The sequence below is a fragment of the Prionailurus bengalensis genome, chromosome C1 (genome assembly GCF_016509475.1).
Source record: "Prionailurus bengalensis isolate Pbe53 chromosome C1, Fcat_Pben_1.1_paternal_pri, whole genome shotgun sequence".
Taxonomy (NCBI): Eukaryota; Metazoa; Chordata; class Mammalia; order Carnivora; family Felidae; genus Prionailurus; species Prionailurus bengalensis.
Window position 1 is genome coordinate 62,559,512 of NC_057345.1, and position 18,437 is coordinate 62,577,948.

Here is an 18,437-nt window from a genome sequence, read left to right on the forward strand (position 1 = left end):
TTCTTTTTTTAAAAAAAATTAAATGTTTATTTATGAGAGAGAGAGAGACAGACAGAGCAGGAGTAGGGGAGGGCAAAGACAGAGAGGGAGACACAGAATCCAAAGCAGGCTCCAGGCTCCAAGCTGTCAGCACAGAGCAGGACACGGGGCTCGAACTCACGGACCATGAGATCATGACCTGGGCTGAAGTCAAAGGCTTAACCGACTGAGCCCCCCGGGTGCCATCACATTTCCTTTTGTTTGCTTCTCAGTTTCCTCTGGTTCTGTTTGTAAAAGTGTTAAAAGTATGATGTTCACGGATCCATGATTAAGAGTTCTTTACACAGGATCTTGAGCTCTTCAAAGTTAAAGAAACTCTACAAACAAGGCACATTTCATTCCAGCCCTTGTTTTTCCTTTCAGCACTTTTGCTCAAATACCAAACACAATTTGCGTTTTGCTTGAGATGGAAAGAAACACTTGTGTAGCTATAGCTATTACTGGGCCATTACCATTCCGAGGTGTTGATTTTGTGCTTCACATTTTTCCTGTGTTCTTCACTTGATGCCCTATCTTGAATTTTTATTTCACTCTAATCATTTTTTAAATTTGAAGTCTTCCTTTTTACTTTGGCAATTTCAGTTGGAACGCTAGGTTTGGGGGAAAAAATGTTCGCAGAAAAACTGAAGGTTAAATCAGTTTTATTCTGTAAACACTGCCTAAATTATCATCTCCTTCCCATAACAACCCAATTAATATGTTAGAGCAAAGCTGGAAAGCCAAAAACTGTGCTGAAAACGTAGAGTTAGTGTGACACCTTCTGGTGAGGAACAAACTGCATTTGTCAACAGCAGCAAAAACCAATTCTGACAAGGGTCCTCCTGGATAGCTTTTATTCCAGCAAACCCATCTTTTGTGAACACCCAGCATATCTCAGGCTCTCCTGCAAGTACCAGAGATACTGACACATTCAACAGTCTAACTGAATATCCCCAAGATATTTCTCTTGGGGAAGAAATATCTCTTATCTACACTCCTACCTACAGAGATGACAATCAAGTATGTTGGCAGTCTAGTTAGGTTGGGTGTTTCATAAGATGCTATAGGGGGCCACAGGGCCAGCCGGTCCTTATGGATCAAGGACAGCCTCACAGAGGTGGTGCTGCTTAAGTCTTGAAGGATGAGCCATTTTTGTGAGGCAACAAGGTAGGAGGTGGGTATATAGTGCGGAAAGTGCCACACACTGGAAACTAAGGGGACAGCACGTGGGCAAGGCTGAGAGGCTGAGAATGCGGGTTTACTGACCAGAACTTATTTCAGGTGCTTGGAGAAGACAGAGCATGGAGAGAGATGGGGCTAAAGCACAGAGAGAGCCTCAACTCAGAAGGGCTTTAGAAGCTTAGTTTAAGAAGTGTGGGTTTCATGGGGCGCCTGGGTGGCGCAGTCGGTTAAGCGTCCGACTTCAGCCAGGTCACGATCTCGCAGTCTGTGAGTTCGAGCCCCGCGTCGGGCTCTGGGCTGATGGCTCAGAGCCTGGAGCCTGTTTCCGATTCTGTGTCTCCCTCTCTCTCTGCCCCTCCCCCGTTCATGCTCTGTCTCTCTGTGTCCCAAAAATAAATAAACGTTGAAAAAAAAAATTAAAAAAAAAAAGAAGTGTGGGTTTCATGATCAAGGCTTCAGGGACCCGTTGGAAGATGTAACCGTGACAGTGATTCGGTCAGATTTTTCCACTACTAAAATCAGCCTGGCTCCAGGGTGGAGGGAAGGGAGGAGGACTCAAGTCCTTGTAAAATAGGAAGCTGTTCAAAGCGATGAGAACCTGAACTGCGCAGGGAACGGGTGCAGTAGAAAGTGTTTTAGGAAAGAGTGGCAGCTGGTATTAGAACATGTTTAAACGTGGGCTCTGAGAAAAAAGAAGGATTATATCTCATGCCCCAAATAAAAGGAACATTTCTTTTCCTTAAACAAAGAGAGGAAAGCCCCTCCTATGAATGTAGACGTCTTACTTCTCTTTGTATGTGGTCTTAGGAAAGAGTTAAAAATATTTCTCATCACATGAGAGCATAATTGCTCCACAATCCAAGCATGCAATTTTACAAACTAAATTTGGAGACTTTCAAAAAAATATTGATCGCACCTGAAAACATTTAATGAATGCAATTTGGAAACAAGGGCCCAGAGACACCAATTTGTATCAACAGTGCTTAAATACTCCCATAAAAAAACACACACCCAGGGCCTTGGGAAATTTGGATCACTATAATGTGTTTTCAGAGGAAGGTTTGAAATTTTTAGATGAACAGCTATAATTATAAATTGAAATTAAATACAATGCGAGAGAGGCTATGATTTCCCTTGCCGTCAAAATAAATCTAAGGAATATATCGTGTCCACTGAGTATCAGACAAGGGCGTGCACTTATTCCCTGTATAAACCACGTCCTGCTTTACATACCAGAGTGCTTTTACTTCTGTATCCAAATGCTAATGGATACATTTATCCATCTAACTCAGATTTAAAATCTAAATATTTCCACTGATGTGCAAGGCTCCCTGTTACCTCACTGATGTCATCTTCTGTTACTCTCCCACTCCCTCATTCCGCCCGGGTCAGGGCACCTTCATCATCCTGAAACACTACAGAGATGCTCCTTCCTCAGGGTTTTTGCACTCACTATTCCTTCTGTCTGGAAAGCTCTGTTCAGATATCTACTTGCATGACTCAGTCTCTCATTTCCTTTAGGTCCTCTGTTCAAATATCACCTTCATAGGAAGGTTTCCCTGACCACACTACATAAAATAGCACCTGCTCTCAACATTCTCTTGCCCGTTACTCTGCTTTATTTCTCTGTATAGCTCTTATCACCACTCCACGTTCTACGTAATTAATCTATTTGTGTATCATTGCCTCTCTCCACTAAAATTCAAATGTTATGAAACCACAGACTGTCACCGACGTTTAATCAGGGCATAGAACAATGTCTGGTTCAGAGTAGGTGCTTAACAAATATTTGTCAAATGGATGATGTTTGTTTGAAATATTTATTAAGTTTTTAGTTAGATGGGCAAGCTAGAGGTTTTCAATCAATTTACCAACCACTTACTCTGTGGCAGGTACTATTCTCTAGCTTTTATGAGACAAAAGACCACCCATGGATCCCTGGATAAACAAAGCAGTGGGGGTCGGACAAGTCAGTTGATAATTGTAGTCAATTATACTTCAATAAAGCTGGAAAAAGAAACAGATAGCTGTAATCCACCTGTTCATTCAACATGTACTTATTGAGTACTTAATAGAAGAGAGCGGAGTTTCTTCACAGGCTTTTTATGTGCCAAGCATTGTGCAAAGGCATAGAAAGATGTATCTATTATATTTTTTAGAACAGCCAGTAACCATTATCCCCGATTTACAACCATGAAACTTGAAGCTTACCAAGGCCCAAGGTTGCCACACTAGTGAAAGATTAAGACTAGACCAGGTCTGGGGGCCTAAGTGGCTCAGTCGGGTTAAGCATCCGACTCTTGGTTTTGGCTCAGGTCATGATCTCAAGGTTTGTGTGCAAGCCCTGCATGGCGCTCTACACTGACAGTGCAGAACCTGCTTGGGATTCTCTTTCTCCCACTCTCTCTCTCTGCCACTCCCCTGCTTGCTCTCTATCTCTCTCTCTCTCAAAATAAATAAATAAACATGAAAAAAAAAAAGCCTAGGCTAGGTGTAACTAAACCAGCCCTGCGAGAAATATTAAAGAGGACTCTCTGAGTGGGAAAGAAAGACAAAGCGACAAAAACTCGAAAAGAACAGGGAAAATCTCAAGACTAGACCAGGTCTAGGTCTAACTCTGTATTATAGTTATTCTGCTAAAGAAACTCAGAGAAGAACCATCTAAACTATGAGTGAGCTCAGAACAGTCTTCCAAGCAGAAGTAACATCTAAGGTAAACCTTCAAAGTAATGGGCCAGAATTGGGCAGGGTGGAGGGGAGAGCACGCTGAGCTGGATGGACAGCCTGTGTGGAGTATCACAACATTGTACTTTCCATAAAGAAACTTCTGGACATTTGTTTTCATTAATACAGAAGGTTAAATTTTGCTCTCTGAATTACTGAAATATAAAAAATACACACACATACACACCCCATTATAAACAATAGCAAAATCAATTTAATATGTGATATAACTCAATCATGCAATGCAAATAATCAGCAGGAAAGAATAATATAAACACAAGACTGAGGAAGAGCCAGTATTCCAGATTTTAACAAAAGAGATATGATTGCCTATAAACAACATTTTCCATTTATAGCATATAATTAAATAACTTATGTGGCAATTAAATTACATGCCAATTAAATAGAATTGCAAGCCTTAATAAAACAAGTTAAAAACAAATGGAAGTTATTACTGAAGCACATCAATTGCTTTTTTCCTACTAAGTTGAATTGACATCTAAAAATTAATACTTACCTGTGTTATATACTTTCTATATTTAGAATAGAAGTTTAAAAATTAGACAGTTACAGGTTTTTCAAGCTAAAATTAAGTAAGGTTATGACGTCTGGATGCTTGTTTCATTCAAGTAAAATAATAAAGGAAAATGAATGTTTTAATTCATCGGTTTTACTTTTATTTTCTTCAAAATTTCATTTTTTTCCTCTTAACCATCCAGAGTGAGATTTTCTTTGAAGCAAGATGGCAGGTACCCAGAGCTGAGCTTTGACAGTATACAAAGCCAAATTTTTCATACTTGATCCAAGTGTTAAATCTGCAATTTACAGTTAATGTACCAACATGTTTACATACCTCTGTGGTATGTAAACCATAATACAGTTTAAACTTCAAATTAAATATATATATGTATATATATGTGTGTTATATGTGTGTGTGCATATATATATATGTAAATTGCAATATAGTTTCAACTTCAAATTAAATATATATGTAATATACATCATGTGTGTGTGTGTGTGTGTGTGTGTGTGTGTGTGTGTAATACTTGAGATATAGCATTATTTGTAATAATACTTGATAAGCAAGTATTGTTTCTGGGAGATGTGCCTCTCCCTTGTTTGTGGTTGTGCAGGGTTATGTTGCATACCTGAGGCTTCATATGCTTCAGAGAGTTTAGATAAACACTGACCAGGATTACTGGGAGCAAAAGATCCATCTGTCCACTTGAATCTCCTTTGTACCTGTCCAGAGAAAAAATATAGAGTACACTAAACCTAACTAAGGTTATTATGGTCTGGTTGTTAGAGTACCATGTTGCCCTCATCCTGTCTTTTCTTCCTACTTTACAATGTACTTGAGAAAACTGAAAAATCATAATGGATCAATTTACAATATTTTATTTTCTAAAATTCTCTTTTGCGTGTTTACAGTGCAGAGCCCCCTTCTCCTCTGATAGGAGAGCTAGGCAATTACCTGAATCTAGTTCAAAAAGGTTATACAAAAAGGGGCCCCTGGGTGGCTCAGTTGATTAAGCGACCGACTTCAGCTCAGGTCATGATCTCACAGTCTGTGAGTTCAAGCCCCGTGTTGGGCTCTGTGCTGACAGCTCAGAGCCTGGAGCCTACTTTGGATTCTGTGTCTCCCCCTCTCTCCGCCCCTCCCCAGCTCATGCTGTCTCTCAGAAATAAATAAACATTAAAAATTTTTTTTAAAAAGGTTATGTAAAAATAAATTGTAATAAAAGGCATACTCTGCTTTCCAAATCCTTGTTTTCTCTTAATCTATGTAAGGCATACCCAAAATAGACATGTAAAGAAAGATAAAAGTTGTCTTTATGGAAGAAACAAAACAAAAAGCCTTAAAAACATATATTCATAATAAATATAAGTGGAGCTATAAATACAACTTGATATAGCAAAGCTTGCAGGTAGGAAAAACCTAACTGGCCATTATAATCCTTCACTCCCCAAACACTTGAATGCCTGCCCTCTACAGCGCTATTAGGTTTTATTCCTCACCTCAAGAAGCTTAAGTTCTAGTGCAAAAAAGTTAAATCAAAAGATAAAAACATTCACTCCTCCTGATTAGCAACTGCTTATCTTACTAAGCTTCAGCTATTCCATGCTCTTCCCTAGCTTGTGGTTTACAGCAATTTGCTTTCGTTAAGTTTCAGTGATATCTGATTAGTAGCTGCTCCCACATTCTATCTACCGTCCAGAGGGAAAAATGCCTTGCTCATCTTCCAAACACTGCACACAGGGATATAGTGAGATCATCTTGTGATTAATCAAATGCTTAATTCCTGAATACATCTGGAGAAAGGGCAATAACGGGACATAAATGGCATCAACAGGAGTACAGGCGGGCAAGTTCTGGGTTTGAAGGGCAAGTGAGAGGGGGCAGCTCAGCAGCACATGTTTCATTTGATTGTCTAGAGCCTCAGTGGGCAGATGACATGGTGAAAGGAAGACTGGAAACTGGGGGTTGACTACAGGTTTGATGCAGGGCTAGGTTTCATTGAGTGATTCTGTAGATGGATGGTGTCCGTACTAGTTGAAGGTATTCCAGTCACCACCTCGGCCTGGTGGAATGCGAGGGCTGGTTATGGCTAACCCACTGAAGAGCAATGAGGGATCAAATGAGTGGAAGGACTGAATGCAGTCAAAGAACAGGTATATTTTAAATTTTTTTAAAGGACTTTAAACTACCTCTGCTTTGGAAACTGATTTCTTCACTGTCTAGTCACTTTAGAAAGGCATGTTAAATTAAATCTTCCCAGTCCTCACCACTGCAGGGGCTGGAAGTGAGGCCACAATAATAGTAATAACACAAATCCTATTATTTCAAGTGAGTCCAGTGTCTGGCCTAGGGCATCCAGCTCCCTGAAAAATCTTCCCCAAGTATTTCTAGGGGGTCCAGAGCTGTCTAGATCATGGCTCTTTCCCTGGTCCTATGGCTGCTGCTTTTCTTCTGTGTACCCCTGTCCTCCAGTCAGCCTCTGACATGCCTCTAGGAAAAACAGGCACAGTGCTAGGATCCCACTGGCTGCAAATTCCCTATTCCTTGGTCAAACCATAGTGTTTGGAATTTATATCTGAAAAATGCATTATGAACACAATTTCAGGCAGAAGTTAAGGCATATTCCACAAATCAGTGCATAATAAATATTTATTAACTTATTCAATAAATGTTTGCTTACCAGTGAGGTACAGAGACAGATTTAGTAAATAAAAGACAGAGTCCCTTCACTCAAGAAATATATGCCATTCTCGTCAGCAAAGCAGACAAATCAATAGTAAACTGCAATGGTGTAAGGTGTGCTTTTTTGTTACCATGTTTATATGAGGCATCTGTGTGTGTGTGTGTGTGTGTGTGTGTGTGTGTGTGTGTACTCACCTTCTTCCAAAAAGAAATGACTACCTTAGGCAGGGTGGCAAGTGTTCAGATTTATTTCAGGAACAGAGTCGAAGGGTGCCTAACTCCGATTAGGGGTGGTCAAGGAAGATTGTCTGCAGGATGTTATTGTATTTAGTAGGGCTTCAGATTCCATGTGCTGCCTTCACATCTTTGAGACTCACAGGGCCCTGAAGGCTTAGCTGTGAGTTCCCCTACTCTTGCCAGAAATGTCCCTGACCTGGTGGGAAAGGCTCCCCACCCTTGTTCCTCTGTCAGCTGGGCTGGTTATGACCCATCCTGTCCTCAGCACAATGAGTTGGACCTCTCTGCCAGCCTGTAAAACTCTTCAAACCCATCACATTCCCCAGTGGGAGCCAGGGGGTACCCTACCCTCTTGTTACTACCAAGCCGGCCTCCCAAAGTGCCTTTTGATTCATTTGGCTCCCAAGTACAACTACCCATGTGGCCCTCTCTGGCATTCAGTGCCCTTTTCCCTGGGCTGTGGGTGTATATGACAAGTAACTCTTGCCAACCTCACCTGGCCAGTGTTGGGTGTTGCATGTTTGGCCTTCTCACACTATTTCGGGTGGAGGAATCCCTCCTTCACCAGCGAGGTGGAAAGGAGGTGCTCAGAACAGTCATGTTGGAGGAGTTTTGAAGGATGAATAAGATTTACGTAGGTGGAGACTTGGAGGAAAGCATGTCAGAAGAGAGATACAAAAGAGTATGATGCATTTAAGGAAGGACAAGCAGATGGGTAGAATGGAGAGATAGTGAGGGTAGAGGCTAAAGAGGGAGTGCCATTTGTGAGAAGGTAAAGAGGTTTTTTGTTTGTTTTGTTTTTCTTTTCTTTTTTTTTTTTTTTAAACATTTATTTATTTTTGGGACAGAGAGAGACAGAGCATGAACGGGGGAGGGGCAGAGAGAGAGGGAGACAGAATCGGAAACAGGCTCCAGGCTCCGAGCCATCAGCCCAGAGCCCAACGCGGGGCTCGAACTCCCGGACCGCGAGATCGTGACCTGGCTGAAGTCGGACGCTTAACCGACTGCGCCACCCAGGCGCCCCTTGTTTTGTTTTTCTTGAAACAACATTAAAGGATTTTAATGAGACATTTCACAAAGATCACTCTAGTACTGTGTGGCCAATGGATTCAAAGTTGGGCCAGAATAAAGGCCAAGCAGCCAGTGAGAATGCCATGATAGAAAGTCAAGCAGGAAGCAACGAGAGCTAAGACCAGGTTCTGAAGGTACAAAGAATGGAAGCCATTCAGGTTCCTGGCCCATAGGATGCAGTACTGGGGACAAAGGAGGGGGAAGAATTGGAAACAACTGCTAGACTTGGGTAGCCAGGTACAAGCTGTCTTCATTCACTGAGTTAGGACATGCAAGAAGAGGAACAGGTTTGAGACTGGGAAGAATCCAATTCTGGACATACTGATTTTGAGATGTCTGTGGAACATCCAAGCACTGTCCAGTGGATGGTTCATCCTATGGATCTTAGAAGAGGCTGGAGATAAAGGTTTGAGTGCACAAAGGTGATACTGATGCCTGGGCTCTGATGCAAGTCAAGAGGAATGTACAGAGAAAAAACGTCTCAAAGTAAAGCATGCCAACATTTAAAAGGTGAATGGAAGAAGAGATGTTTACAAAGGAAACTGCAAAGAAACCAAGGGTATCAGGAGATTGTTGTTCTGGAAGTCAGGATAGGAAAGAACCTGGGGTGTTTATATACTTAGGGAGATGATGAAGCTACAGGATTCAGGAATATTCGACAGAGCAAGGTTCATGAAGAGGCCAGAGCAAAAGGATTCAGAGAAAAGATGGAGAAATTAATGCTTAATAAACAGAATGGTCATCACTTCCAATGAAAGAGATGAAGACAAAGGATACAAATAAACATGTAAGTATAAATAGCTTAATGTTTTCTTCATTGTGAAATAAAAATTCCAGATAAATTGCCTACCACTGGGTGGAACAAAACTGAAAAACAATGCTCCTCATTTAGTTAGCCAGCAGGCTGACGATAAAGAGGCAAAGAATTCTAGCAACTTAAGAGTTTTCATTTATGTGGAAATGTAGTTTGATAGACATAAAAAGGAACATAATCTGAGAAGCACTTAGAAGCTATAGTGATAGGTCTATAAACAAGACTATGTGAAGCCAGCTAATAAACTCAAACCTACTTTAGGATAAAAGAAACTGCAAGACATGTAAAAACCCAAATTGTATGGAAACACTGTGAAACAGAATTACAGTGTTAATTCCTAAGCAAAATAATATTTCACCAAATAATACATGGGTACAATTTTGTTACAATGCATTTGTCACACCTACTAAAAATGCTTTGATTACAACTGATGCTTACAATTGGATTTCAAATGTGATGTTGCAATCAAAATAAACATCCAAGACAAATTGATAAGCCTAAGTTATTCTTGTTTTTTTTTTATTAACCCTAAGTTAAATCTGAGAGTTCATTACTAAAAATGTACATACAAAGCTTTCCCAAGATCAGATAGTTCTCATCTGAAGAATATTTTATCTTTTCAAAACAAAGTGGACTATTTTCTGAGGACAACTTATTATTTCAAAACCAAGAATAAAATAAGTAAATCATTACAATCCACTTAGTGCAAATTTAACACAAATGCACTGCAATAATTTTTTAACAAGCATGTCATAAGAATAAATCATAAATTACCAACACAGATAAAAACGAATTATGAATGTGCAGGCATACAATTACAGATGGTTCATGGTAAGATATATACTTGTACTCTGAAACTTAGTCATTTGTTTTGATGTTTTTATATTAAACTCTTTAGAACCTAATATTTATTATATAAGGAAGAATTTGTCTTAAATAAAATTTAGCTGTTGGTTTGTCAGAAATAACTTTTGTTCAAAAATATTTGAAAATATTGAAAAAATAAAAGTGTTGGGGGAAAATCTTTGTAACTCCACTACTAAATCAGAACCTTCTGATAAGTATCTAACAGACATCTCTTGAAATGCATAACTAACTGCAGTGAAATAGAACTGGAATTATACATATTTTGTATCTGCTCTTTAAACTTAATATTCCTAATACTGTGTCCTGAACATCTTTCCATGCTAATAGCTATAGATCTACCTGATCATTATAATAGCTACATTGTATTGTGCTATACAAATATATTAGCTTTTTAATGACTTAACTGATGAAAATCTGGGTTGTCTCCAATTTTTTATTATAATTAGCTATGCTGCAGTGAAAACAACCTTGACATATGCCTCTATAGACATGTCTATCTCGTTAGGATAAATTCCTGCAGTGGAATTAGTGGGTCAAAGAGGATCCACATTTTAAACTTAAGGACATTACCTATCTGCTGTCCAGAACAAAAGCAATTTCATACTTCCATCCATAGTCCATGAGTGCCCATTTCTGGAGTTACTAATGAGGGTGAACAACTCTTTCTCTAGGTTTGCTGCCATATGCATCTATTGTTGAATGGGTTATCCACTCATTTTCATTCTCTTCGAGGGTGTTCATCATTTAATACAGAATTTTTTTAAGATGATTCATCTTTATGTGTTATTGTGGATTTTTTTCTACTTTTCCTATTTTGTTCTTTCTTTGATAGTTTGGGCTTCTGAGTAATGGTGTAAGGGGATGTTCACCTCTCAAGATTATAAAAAAATATTCTACCATCTGTTTGTTGTATATAATTTTATTTATTATATTCAAGTTTTTGAACCATCTCAAAGCCTATTGTCAACCACAAAAGTGAGAAACATTTCTAGACTCTCTTTTGTTCCACTGATCTTGGACTAATACTTTAGTAACTCTAACTTGGGAAAAAAATTTTCATATCTGCTGGGACTCGTTCCAACTTTTTAAGTATTTTTTTTAATGTGTCTGGCTATCTGCCTATTTTTTTTTCCCCACAAAAAAGCTTTGAAAACATTTTTTCAAGATTCTAAAAAGTCCTATTGAGATTTTGGTATGAATTACGTTGAATTTCCAGAGTACAAGAGGAAAATCTGTACATGAATCTGATCAAGAAATCTTTAAGTATTCCATTATGTCCTCCAGGAGTTCTGTAGTTCTCTTTTTAAGGGTCCTGTATGTTTCTTGTAAATTTGGTCACTTATATTTCACTGCTTTTTAAATTTAAGTAGTATTTCTATTGCTAATAGATCTTTCTCCAATATATTTTCTGATTGATCAGGTTTATATTAATTTTTGTAGATTTATTTATTATTTTTTTAATTTTTTAACGTTTATTTATTTTTGAGACAAAGAGAGACAGAGTATGAATGGGTGAGGGTCAGAGAGAGAGGGAGACACAGAATCTGAAACAGGCTCCAGGCTCTGAGCTGTCAGCACAGAGACTGACACCGGGCTTGAACTCACAGACTGCGAGATCATGACCTGAGCCAAAGTCAGACACTTAACCGACTGAGCCACACAGGCGCCCCGATTTCTGTATATTTATTATGCAATTAGCTACCTTTTTGAACTCATAAGTTTGAACTCTTTCCATTTATTCTCTTGTATTCTCCAGGGTTTGGATAATATAACTGTAAATAATGATTCTTCTGTATGCTCCCTTCTAGTATCTGTATGTGTGACTTCTAAAAATTTTAAAGGATAGGGGTGCCTGGGTGGCTCAGTCGGTTAAGCAGCCGACTTCGGCTCAGGTCATGCTCTCGCGGTCCGTGAGTTCGAGCCCCGCGTCAGGCTCTGTGCTGACAGCTCAGAGCCTGGAGCCTGTTTCAGATTCTGTGTCTCCCTCTCTCTGACCCTCCCCCGTTCATGGTCTGTCTCTCTCTGTCTCAAAAATAAATAAACGTTAAAAAAAATTTTTTTTAAAAATTAAAAAAATTTTTAAAGGATATATTTTATTACTAGTAGTTTTTAGGGGCACCTAGGTGGCTCAGTCAGTTGAGCGTCTGACTTCGGCTCAGGTCATGATCTTGTGGTTCGTGAGTTCGAGCCCCGTGTCGGGCTCTGTGCTGACAGCTCAGAGCCTGGAGCCTGCTTCGGATTCTGTGTCCCCCTCTCTCTCTGCCCCACCCCTGCTTGTGCTCTGTCTCTGTCTTTCAAAAATGAATAAACACTTAAAAAAAAACTAGTAGTTGTTATTAATTTTGCATAGATCTAATAAAAACTATCAGTAAATAAACTTAGCTCTTTTGGTTAGTTTAGGAAAATATTACTTTGATCTTTCTGTTTTCTTTGGAGTGGCACACTATAATTCAAAACTCGTATTTTTCTTTCTTTTGTTTGCTATATCTTTTTTTTTCTCATCTCTTTCTCCACATTTTTAGAGTGATCAAATTTACCCATATGACCATTGAAGTTTTCAGTAGCGTCAGTTATGCTGATTTATTCCTTGTATGGGAATTTGCTTTGGGGGTTTGCTTTTATTTTTTCATATTTCAGGATGCTTCCCTTTCATTCCTCCTCTATTTCAACTTACTCCTTTTTTATGCCTAATAAAAATGAAAGACTATTTGTTTAAACACTTCTTTATGCAAAACAGAGCACTAAGTACTTCACAGACTTGAACTTGTTAACTTTCTACAAACGCTAAGGTAGATATTACTCCTGTGTTATGTGTGAGGAAACTGAAACTGAATGACTAGTTAATTTGCCCAGGACTCTACAGCTGGTCAGTAGGAAAGCCAGGATTTAAAGCCAGGTCATCTGCCTCCACAACCCATGCTTTTAAAAACACTACCGGACAGTTGGTTTCACATGCCCTTGCGTCTGTTCATAGGGGAGTTCAGTTCCTTTCAGATCTATACCTGGAATGAGGTGGCCTCAAAAATACCTTGAGTCAATTCCACTGCCTGCTGCACTAATGCAGGAGCATCTTATGCTCCAATTCTTAAATAATTTGCCATTGCTCAAGTCAGACAAATGTTCTCTGTGCAAGGGTTATACACCTTCCAGCATTTGTTACAATCTAGGGATCCTCCACCCTCCACCCATTAGCAAGATTTTCTCTGTGGTGACTGTGCACTCAGCGGCACAAAGTCCCCCTCACTCCTGAGTCTGCAGGTGTACCCCAAACTGAAATCTGTAGTTTCTATCATGCAGGTGAAAGAAAGGGGCAGAGGACTACTGAGGGGGTGGGCATAGTTCTCAATTCTAGCTAGCTCAGATGATGTCTGGGCAGCAGGGACTTGATTTTCTAGGTAGTGTAGCTCCTGTGCCCTGAGTTTGAGGCAGTGTCTGAGTTGGAGCTTTTTACTAACTTCTCTCCAGCTAATTTGGGTCAATGAATCAAATGATGGACACTGGAGTTACTATAAATTCCCAGTGGATTCTGGCACAGGGTTTCTTCTTTAGTTTCTAGTACTGTTATAATCTTTGTGCGAATTTTTGCATGCAGCTGGGAAAGGATAACCAGGGATTACCAACCTCTGGCATGTTTAACATGTTTAACAAGCATCTGTATCACACAGCAGGTTTGTGATTTGATTTAGGTTCACTTTTCTTTTTTTTTGAGAGAAAGGGAGAGTGTGGGTGCGTGAGTGGGGGAGGGGCAGAGAGATTCTTAAGCAGGCGTGGGCTCAATCTTATGACCTTGAGATCATGACCTGACCCGAAATCAAGAGTCAGAAGCTTAACCAACTGAGCCATCCAGGTGCCCCTAGACTCACTCTTAAAGAGTATACATAGACTGTCTTCATCAACACCAAACAGTCCGACTCACTCACCAAAGTGAATCTAGATCACTTTTTATGATATAACATTTCTGGGCTCTCTTCTTCGATATAGGAAGTTCCCCAAATATGAGCTATTCCTAAAGCCCTATAGTGAAACTGTCCTGGACAATTTTCAAATGACATATTTTTAAAAAATCACCATGCTAAAAAATGGTAGTGTTGGAAAAAGAATTAAGGATTGATCTGAGGTGTTTTCCCATCTATGAGACGTGGTTGAGGAGGCAGAGAGAGCCAGGTCAAAGCGACCTGATAGGTTTTGCTATTCTTTAGTGTTATCTTGCACAGAAAAAAAAGCTCTTTACACCGTGAATTGTGGAAGCCCCTTGGCACATAGAATTTCTTGCCTGAGTAAAGCTGAGCTAAGGACATTATAAAATGCTACCTCTTGGGGCACCTGGGTAGCTCAGTCAGTTAAACATCTGACTTTGGCTCAAGTCATTATCTCACGGTCTGTGGGTTCAAGCCCCGTGTCAAGCTCTGTGCTGACAGCTCGGAGCCTGGAGCCTGCTTCGGATTCTGTGTCTCCCTTTTTTTCTCTCTGCTCTTACCCTGCTCACACTCTGTCTCTCAAAAACTAAACATTAAAAAATTAAGAAAAAAAATGAAATGCTACTCCTCCCCCCCCCCCACCTTTTAGAAGCACCCAAGTTTTGTACTTCTATGGCCAAAGCTACTCTGGATAGAGGCAGCTGACAAATGCATCAAAAATATTAAATGTGTAACTGGAAATCTCATGCTACATTAAGTTCCCTTCATCTGTGTTCTTATGTCACTCCCTTGTGATGATTGGTTTTACGTATCAATGTAATGTCACCATGTTTTATTTATGTGCTTACAAAAAGTCACCACATGACTCTAGGTAGATTATCCTCATAACGCAGATGGGCTGCACGCAATCGGTCAAAAGTCTTAAGAACAAAAACTGAGGTTTCCCAGAGAAAGAATTCAGCAATATAGAAACTCTATTGGCCTACCCTATAGATTTAGACTTATCAGTCCCCATATCTGCATGAGAAAATTCCTTAAATCTCTTTATACATACGCATGTGTGTTTGTACATATATAGGAGGCTGTGCTCATATAAAGAAAAACAGGACAAAAATAACAATCAAACCTCATTTCCTTGCACATAACATTGATGGCATTTATTTAGTATAGATAAAGACTTCCAACACAGAACACTGTTAGGAATTAATCATTAGGAACTATGTAAGAGATGTGATGTAAGGCAAGTATTATATAAAGATGAAATAGATAAACAGTTTTTATTTTTCTACAGAATTCACTGCAAGTTACCATGCTATGAAAACAAAAGCCGCCCACTCTTAATAGGTCAAATTTGTTTAGTAATTTAAAGAAAAATATATGACTCCCATCACACAGATAATTCTAAATTTACTTTGAAAATCAAATCATCAAGAAGTATCTATCTGGAGAGACTACGGACCTACTATCACATTATAACAAAGATAAGGCTGCTGTCTTCACAGAATATATGGATAATTAGTAATCAACCATTAACACAGTGAATGTTCTAATATTTGGGGAAATATTGGAAAACTATTTTTTAAAAACAAATTTCTGTGGACATTGTTTATCTTGCCAATGAGATTAGTTTGGAAAAGGGGTCTTGTTTAGTCTAGAAAATCTTCAGAGTCCAATAGAGTTCTGGGCTGAACATATACTGAAGATCCTTTACAAGCACAAATAGGCTTGGAAATCACGCAGTCTTACTTTGAATTAGCTTGCTTTAGTCCAAGGTATGGAATTAATGATCAAGTACTAGGAATTTCTGTAATGTACCCAATGCCAAATAGCTACTAACATTCTACTTCCTACTATGATGACTCCTTGATTAGAGCTCGGTGGGAGGCATAAAGCATATTGTGAACTATAAAATAAATTGTACTCCAATTTATTCCAGATCTCTAAAGCTAAATCTTGTTTTTCAATATAAGAAACTCACTATTAGAGCAAAAGTAGTATAAGTAAAACTGGGGCAGGAAACTTCTAATTGCACAAGAAATACATGAAAGACTTAATCATTCTAAGAGAAGAATCATTTTCCCAGTAGCCCCACTGCTATGGATGATATTTTCATGAGCCTGGGCCACCTTCTCCAATGAATACTGAGAACCTATTACAGGTTTCAGCCAACCAATTTCCATTCCAGCTTGAAGGGCCGCTGCATATTGCCTAAATTCCTCCTAAGTGAAAGAAAAAGGTATGTCTGTAGAAGAACATACGACCTAAGTTTCAGAAGCACTAGAAATTTTCAGATTCTAAGAGTTAGAACATAAACGGTTTCTTACAAATATGTGGCTTTTGTCGACTTGTCCAGAACTACAGAAAAAGTAGTTCTATATAGAATAACCATAAGCCCAATTTGTCTGAGACAGTGTCAGTTCACAAAATACCTACTGTCCTAAAGTAATTACTAATAGTATGTCTTTTCTCTCTCAAAAGTGTCTTGACTTGGAAAATAAATCACATTGTCACCCTGGTTATCTTATAGTGACTAATACTTAACATACTCATGTAGTCAGATAACTAAGTTAAACATCTGCTTAACTTTCAGTCTGTCTGAATAGGCAGATTGTCTCAGTGTTTAAGTTACCAAGATCAGAATCACTTCTTTTCCTACCTTAGTTGATGAGTAGAGAGCAACCCCAATTATACTAGATTCCTTTGTCATGGTGTCCCGTGGGTTTATTTCAATAGGACCTCTGCTGCCAACAACCTATTATGAAGAATAACATGTCTATAGTTAAAGATTACTGTAAAATAGTATTAAATTATGGTAAAACTTCAAAGTGGTAAAAAGAAACCAAAATACTTACTATTACTCGTCCTCCACGTGACAGAAGATTCAAATCATTATTAAGATTTACATTAGCTAACATTTCAATGATCACATCAATTCCTTTTTCACCAACAGATTTCTGTGTAATAAAAAAGAACCCAGAGTGAGATAAGAAAACAAGTAAAAAAAAGACCCTGTAAAATAGTTATCATAGTCCTATATATTGCAGAAATGTGTTTCAAAAGACATAAATACTACATTTTTAAGACTATAACACAAATGTTAATGATCTAATTATATACTGAGGATGTAATTCCAAGGTACTAGTCACAACATCTAAAGTGATAAAGATTTATACTAAATAAACTTCACGTGCTTCGAGTCGACTATAAAATACTTTCTATTTTATAAATAGTTGAAAATTTTCTGTCTTCAAAATGTATTTTCACAGAGGAAAAAAAAAAAAACAAAGTGTAAATCCCAAAAAGGTTTTCACTTTAAAAAAAAAAAACAAAAAAAAAACAAAAGAAAATCACTGGCTGTCTGGCATTGCAGATTTTTTCTGTGTGTGCATTCAGTTTTGTCCCAAGTGGTTTACAATCAGCTTGGCTACTACTTCTTTTCTTTTGGGTTTTTTCAGAGATCTCAGCCATCCCAAACTGTCTCTTAAGTAAGTTATACATATACACCTTATATTCATTTTATTCTAACAAAAAAAAATGAATACCTGTGTCAGATATTGTTAAGTACTGGGAATTCAAAGATGGACAGAGAACTCAAAACACAGCTAGGGAGAAAGATGGAAAATACCGCTGTCACAGCTGTGATGGAATGGGCCAAGTGCTGCGTGAGCAGAAATAAACCACAGGTTATGGAGAAAAACAGAGTTACAACCCTGATCACCTGTAATGATCACAGAAAGTTCCACAGAGGTGAGGACCTGGGCCCTGAGGAATGAACAGGAGTCCTGTAAGTAAAAAGGGAGGAAGAAGAGCCAGCGGAACACACATGAGGCATAGTCCCTCCAGACAGAAGAAACAGAAAAGCAAAGAGCTATGGACTGAGAGTCCAGGTCAGGATCAGAAAGTAGCCAAGCAGAGCTGAGGCATGTGTTTGGGAACATGGGGGGGTGGGGGGGGATGGGGAGGAGGGAAAGGGAGAGAGGTAGAGACTATAAGTCTCTCTCTATATATAGATATATATATATAGATATATATATATATATATCTTTTTTTTTTTTAGGAGAACAAATAACTCTGGAGACAGTGAAGATAGAAGGCGATAGTAAGTCAGTTATAAACAAAAGACAAAGCTGGAGAAGATGAAGACTAAACTAAGTCACAATGGAGAACAGAACAAAGAAGATATATTTGAAAGGCATGTCAGAGATGAAACTGATAGAGGGAGGTGATCGGCCTGATGGGTAGGAAGGAGAATGATAATTAAAAGATAGAAATATAAAATAAAACTTGTGACTCTGCCTGGAGGGAGCAGATGAGTGGAGACATCCAGGAGGCCAATGACACAAAGGCAGGGAACTCACGCCAGAGACAGTGCTGGATACCAGCAGGATGCAGGCACTAACTGACC

At 38.9% G+C, this 18,437-nt stretch overlaps 1 protein-coding gene across 2 annotated transcripts in view; it reads right to left on the reverse strand.

The window, feature by feature from the left end:
- Window positions 1-4,115: 4,115 nt before the first annotated feature.
- Window positions 4,116-18,437, reverse strand: part of CRYZ (crystallin zeta) — a 36,505-nt gene continuing 22,183 nt past the window's right edge. Inside the window, exons 7-9 of one of the 2 annotated variants that reach the window (XM_043575290.1) lie at window positions 16,885-16,986; window positions 16,689-16,784; window positions 4,116-5,166 (exon numbers count right to left, since the gene is read on the reverse strand). In XM_043575290.1, the coding sequence (XP_043431225.1) occupies window positions 4,984-5,166; window positions 16,689-16,784; window positions 16,885-16,986 (381 nt within the window). In that variant the 3' untranslated portion in view covers window positions 4,116-4,983. Of the gene's footprint in view, window positions 5,167-15,162; window positions 16,252-16,688; window positions 16,785-16,884; window positions 16,987-18,437 lie in introns of those variants that run through there. The other variant, XM_043575291.1, reaches the window with a different exon arrangement.